Source organism: Protopterus annectens, chromosome 9.part0 (genome assembly GCF_019279795.1).
Source record: "Protopterus annectens isolate FY-2018-M chromosome 9.part0, PAN1.0, whole genome shotgun sequence".
Classification (NCBI taxonomy): domain Eukaryota; kingdom Metazoa; phylum Chordata; order Ceratodontiformes; family Protopteridae; genus Protopterus; species Protopterus annectens.
Genome location: NC_056743.1, coordinates 1,056,815,293 through 1,056,821,650, shown reverse-complemented (window position 1 = coordinate 1,056,821,650; position 6,358 = coordinate 1,056,815,293). Strand labels below are relative to the sequence as shown.

General features: G+C 41.5%; 1 protein-coding gene across 1 annotated transcript in view; it reads right to left on the bottom strand.

Moving 5' to 3' along the window:
* Window positions 1-321, bottom strand: part of ENDOU (endonuclease, poly(U) specific) — a 171,767-nt gene extending 171,446 nt beyond the window's left edge. The window contains exon 1 of the mRNA XM_044082460.1: window positions 230-321. Coding sequence (XP_043938395.1) covers window positions 230-305 — 76 coding nt within the window. The 5' untranslated portion in view covers window positions 306-321. The remainder of the gene's footprint in view (window positions 1-229) is intronic.
* Window positions 322-6,358: the final 6,037 nt, after the last annotated feature.

Sequence of the window (6,358 nt, the reverse complement as noted above, 5' to 3'; positions counted from 1 at the left end):
ACATTTTGTATTTTCTTTACGGAAACTGAAGCAATTCTGACTTCCAGCATTTAAACAAGAAACATGACAGGCTATGCACATGCACTTTTCATACATTTTATTTCATATTTCCTCATTTTTTTTCCTAGGTAGAAATGTTTATGTTGTAGTTACATCAAATAATTACTTTTTTCTGGAATGTGTTTATTACCTTGTTATACCTGCCTTACCTCTACAAAGTGACACTTACCTCTCGATGAACTGCCTTCTGCATAGCTGATGCAGAAAGCATTAACTAGGACGGCAAGTAAGACACAGATCTTCATTCTGAAACGTGGTAGAGTATTTGAACTATCATGCAGTTAGTCATTAATGTTTTATGCAGCACTGCTAAACGAGGTCATGAACTCAAATTGCTCTCATGGGGGCACATTTAACCAATCCAGAACTAGGTCACTAGAGAGATAACATTGTAAGATAAAAAGGTGTGGCTTTACTGTGAGAATTAACCTCAAGGCTACTAGAAGTATCAAAGTCATTTTCTGATCATGTCGTATGGTAGCAGCCTGCAAGGTAAGTAACTTGTGTTAAAAACATGATTCCTTGGAAGAAAACAGAACAGAAACATACACCATTTACTGTGAGGAAAAGAGAGATACAAATATGGTCGCATTTGGTTCCACTCTAGGATAATGTCTACATATTAATCACTGTGACAAGAAAAGAAGAAAAAATATACAACAATGACTATCTAAGCTGATGTGTGAAGTAGCCAATAAAGGATAAGACACAACATGACAGAAGTGGCTAAATGGTCTAGCAGGTGAGGTGGTACCACAAGCTAAAGACAAGGTATATCGTGAAAAATCCAAGAAAAGAGTGCACCTTGGAGGTGTAAAATACTTTTAGCAGCAATGATAGAAAAGTACCTTAAGCAAACTAATTATTCCTAAAGAAATAAACATAAAAAATGCTAATACTAAAAGATGGGAAAGCTGTAGGGATAAAAATAGAAAGGTATACTCAGCAGAAAGTGAGAAATTCTTCTCCTCTTTGGCAATTGTAACTATTCCTCTTCCCTAAAGTAGATACCCTGTGGTGGGTGCAACGATATCTCATAAAACAAGATGATGCATGCTTCACTCATGATTAACAAAAGTTCATGGAAGTATATTATCTCATTCACAAGAACAGACTTGCATCATACATGATCAGAGAAGTTTACAGATGTATAGTATCTCATTTAAAAGAAGAGGCATGCCTCATACATGACCAGGGGAAGTTCATATATGTATATTATCTCATTTACAAGAAATGGCATGCCTCCTACATGGTCAAGGGAAGTTCATGGATGCATGTTATCTCATTCACAACAAGAGACAAGCTTCAGACATTATCAGTGCAGTTCATGGAAGTATATTATCTCAAATACAAGACGAGGCTTGCTTCTTGCATGATCAAAGAATATTTACCCCTTAGTTTCTACAAACTGTTCACAACCTACTGAATAATGGGGTCTCAGAAACAGAATCTTATGGCAAGCTCATATTAATTGTCATGGGTTTCCACAATCATTTATATATATATTTGGCTTTTGGAAGCCTATCTTTTAAATACTATTTGAACCAAAAATCATTGCATAACAGAACACACTAATAGTTTGTGAAGTAATCAAGGAGGATATATATTATTGTGGAATAGCTAAAAGCTTTGAATAGCTCCAGAAAATAGACTACCACTAGCTATTCCACATTAATGATATCTCTTTAAGGATGATAGTATCATGAATCTATGGAAATGTGCAACGATTTTGTCTATACATAAGTGTGGGTGCAGGTGTAGCAGGGAGTTCGATAACTGTTACCCCCCCTAACTTTTTATTTTGGCACAAGAAAAAGGACTTAAAAAGTTGTAATCCGGCAGTTGTTGGTTTACTTAGGCAATTGTAAGATTCTGTCTATCACCAAGGCTGGCTTCATAAATGAGCTAAGAGATGGGTACCTACTTACAAATAGTGCAAATTGGCATGCAGTACAAACTACAGTAAGCTTTAGATATTTAGTGAAAATGGAGTCATTCATGTGACTGCACAGTCTTTTATTTGAGAAGTCACCTTTGTACTTAGAAAGTAGGATTGCAAATAGGTGTGCATGTGTCCCTTTATACAAGGGGAAGGAAATAAAGCAATTACTGACTAAACTGTTTAATGGGGTACTGAAACATAGATGTATCATGACAAAGTTCTGCAACATTGTCAGCACCTAAAGTAGGGGAGGTGAGGGTTTCTACAGCCACTCCATTTAATAATACTTCAGAAAGTTTGTTCATTTGCATTTTCAGCTGTTCCCCTTTTAAGTATGCATTATTTTGCCATTTTTTTCTCCTTCCCCTGCTCATGTGTGTTGTAGTTAAGGAAAGAGCATACAGTCAGGCATACTGTCTGTGTTATTGCACTCATTGCAATTCATGCTCACAGATAGCAGTGAATATTCTGAGCTCCTACAATGGGAAAGCACAGAATCTTCCACTGCAGTTCCTGTTTCTTACTGAAAAAAACAACCAAATGCAAATTATTTTTCACAATTTCACATAATAAACGCATTCTGTTAATGACAGAATGATGCTAAGATGCATTCACTCTTGTCCAAGATTTCAAGAACATAACATACACAATCCTTATGCTTACCTGTTGTAAATGTTTATGTTTTAGAATGTCTGTTCCATAATGCCAACCTATGTTTTTGCTCTGCAGATTCTTACTATAAATGCATCTGTTGAGCTGTGTCAATCTATTTCCAGTTAACATTTATCCTTTACTTATTAACTTTTACTTAACTAGTTTGGGCCATTGCATCATGTCGGTGTCTCAGCTTTGAGTCTCCTTATCCTTTTTTATCATACTATCTTACTTATTGTGTCATCAGTGTATACTGCCAATTCCCATTGACAGACCTTTGGTTCATAGGTTCATAGGTAGATACTAGGCTATCTGCCCTAGGGCATTTATAAGCCTAGCCAGAGTGTATTTGGCTTCCGCCTCCCTGTTAGATTAGCCTACTGTGCCTCTGTAAAGTAGGTCACAGAAGGTACCCTTTTAAGAATAGTTTACTGTGCCTCTGTCTAGCAGGGACACAGAAGAGATCCCAGGGGTGAATTTGCGATTTCCCATCCACGCGTCCAGATTTCGCTTGAAGAGGGTCAGCGAGGGGCTATGTCTAACATGAATTGGGATTCTATTCCAGAGTGAGGGGAGCCTCTGGGAAATTAATCTGTCCCTCCAGCATGTCCTATTTATTTTTGTGCTGAGGTTTAGGTCCCTGGAGCATGTAGCTCTAAAGGACTTGGATTTTTTGAGGTGGAGCATGTCCATTAATTCTGGGTTTGACATGGCTTTGTACATCAGGCATAGATCGCCTCTGAGTAGGCGGTAAGCAACTGAGTAGAGCTGGAATTTCTTTAGTCAAGCTGCATAGGACATCTGTTTGTAGCCCATGATTCTCTTGGTGAGGTACTTTTGGGGTCAATCCAGTTGCTGCAGGTGTCGGGTAAGGTACATCCCAAAAGGGGCATTGTATTCAATTATGGGCCTGATGAGTGACGAGTAGAGGGGCACAATGACCTTTCTTGATCTAGATGCAAAACCTTTCGTGATAAGGTGGGCTATATAGAAGGTCTTTCTAACCACTTTGGCAACGTGATTATCAAAGGAGAGATTACTATCTACGTTGGTCCCCAAATCTCTAATTACTTCTTCCGTACTTAATGGATTACCACCTATGTGGTAATTTGTGGGCAACTTGTTTTTCCCAAAGGGGATGACTATGCACTTTTTAGCATTTAGCTTGAGGCCGTGGCTGTGGCACCAAGCATCCGTCTCTGTGAGACCCTTTTGGAGGATGCTTGTGTCAGCTGGAGATTCAATTATGACCCCCAGTTTGCAGTCATCTGCGAACTTTGTCAGCCATAATCCCCCTGTGTTAGCCTGAACCTCAGAGAAGTATATACCAAACAAGAGAGGTCCCAGAACTGAGCCCTGTGGGACGCCACTTGTAACTGGTTTGGATTCAGACATGGCACCTGCGATTCTGACTATGTGGGTTCTATCTCTGAGCCAGTTTGCAACCCATCTTGTGATATAGGGGTTGATATTTAAGCTGGTAAGCTTATTTATGATGCCCAAGTGCGGTATTGTGTCGAAGGCTTTTGCGAGGTCCAGGTAGGCTGTGTGAACTACCTTGCCCTCATCTATGGCTTTGGTAACTGTTTCAAAGAAATCAACTAGGTTTAAGAGGCAAGATCTGCCCTTAACAAAACCGAATTGGGTAGGGTCCAGTGTCTGGAGGCTCCCAATGTCTTTGTTTATGTGTTCCATGATAATACACTCCATAGCTTTACAGACTAGACTAGGGTCCGTTGTGTCACCACCTTTGTGGAGTGGGACCACTGTAGCTGTATGCCATTCTTTGGGTACATATCCTGTAGTAAGGCTAAGTTTGAACAGTGACTTAATGTGAGGGTTCAGTTCTTCTTGGAGCTTGTGTAAGACACAGCCTGGGACACCGTCCGGTCCCATAGATGCTGTGTTTTTTGCTTTGGAGAGGGCAGCTTTCACCTGTGCATCTGTGATGTCAGGGAGGTTACATTCAGTTGGGATAGGCATTTGCTCCTTTGGGGGGAAGGGGGGGGAGAAGTTTGCGCTGAATCTGTCTGCCAGGATGTTGGCTATGTCAGTAGGTTCGGTATATTTTGTACCATTATGCAACAATTCAGAGCATATCTGGGAGTTTCTGCCCATGTTCCTGACATAACTAAAGAAGGCCTTGTGATTATCTTTAGTGTCTAGGGCAATTTTTCTTTCGAAACTGGCCTTTGATGATTTTATGAGGGATCGAAGTTTCTTGCTAATACTGATCAGAGATCCCTTTTTGGGATTTTGCTCTGTCATGTAGTAGCTTCCTCCTTCTGTTGTATAGCTTATTTATGGCCGGGGTCCACCAGACCGGTCTCTGGTTTTTGGAGGAGTGAATCTTGGTTTTATTTGGGATAGCACGATCCATGCATTCCTGCAGGTGCTCATAGAATGCATTTGTAAAGGATTCTGCAGAGTGGGCTGTATTATCCTCTGGCCCAGGGGCTTTGAAGGATTCCACCTCAGTCTTGAGAAGTGCAAAGTTGGCTTTTGAGAAATTCTTTACAGTGATTTCCTTGGCTGGGGGTGGGGACGAGATATGGATGTCCAGGGAAATTTGTTTATGGTCTGATCTTACCAATGAGGGGTTTACCTCTGGTGTGGAACATAGAGTCCCCATGTTGGTGATGACCAGGTCCAATATGTTGTTCCCTCTTGTGGGAGTGGTGACCAGTTGTTCCATTGCGTTAGAGTTTATAAATTCAAGGAACCATTGGGTGAGGGTGTTTGGGCTTGAGTAGTTTTCCCAGTCAATGTTTGGGTAGTTGAAGTCACCCAATAACATAGTGTTTGGAGAGACCTTCATATTCTCCAGTGTTCTCAGGAATACCAAGTGGGGTTCCTGTAATAGGGAGAGTGTTCTGTAGCAGGCTACAAACTGAAAAGCAGTTTTGCCTGCCGTTAGTTGCACATGGATGGTTTCCGATGCTTTGTGCAGTGCCACTAACCTGGAGGTGTAGGTATCTTTGATGAATATAGATACTCCCCCTCCTTTTGTGCTTCGGTCCGAGTTTTGTGGCCGAAACGCATGGTATGCGTTATAACCTGGTAGTGCTGGGGTGCTGTCAGGAGCCTTGAACCAGGTTTCTGTTACTGCACAGACATCGATTTTCTCCATACTGAGGAGAGCCTCGAGTGAGTGCATCTTGAGGTTTAGACTTCTGGCATTGAGTAGCATTACCTTTAGTTTTTTTATTCTTGGGTTGTCTATGGAGGTGGGTTTGTCCTTTGAGCCTTGCCTAAAAAAAGGCACTATGGGGATGGCAAGAGCCTTGGCCAGTATACGAAAGCCTAAGGGTGACAGGTGCAAGCCGTCCCTAGCGAAGCAATGTGGCTTGTCGAGCATGTCATCCCAGGCTGACAGACACTGGATCCCCTTTGAATGACACCAATACTTTAGCCAATTGTTGAAACTGATCATTTTGTCTTTATACTGTGGCATCATTCTTGGTGAGGGCAAGATGCTACTCAAGGTCAGGGTCATACCAGCCTGGGCTACATGGTCAGAGAGCTCCTATATGTCTCTTTTTATGTAGTCCAGGGAGGTATGTCTCAGGTCATTCACACCAGCATGGACAATGACGGAGTCATACTTGTACTTGCTTTGGAGTGACCTGAGTGCTTGCATTATGTGGCGGATCCTGGCACCCGACAGGCAGCTTACAGTGACCTTCTCCTTGTTCAGTCTGG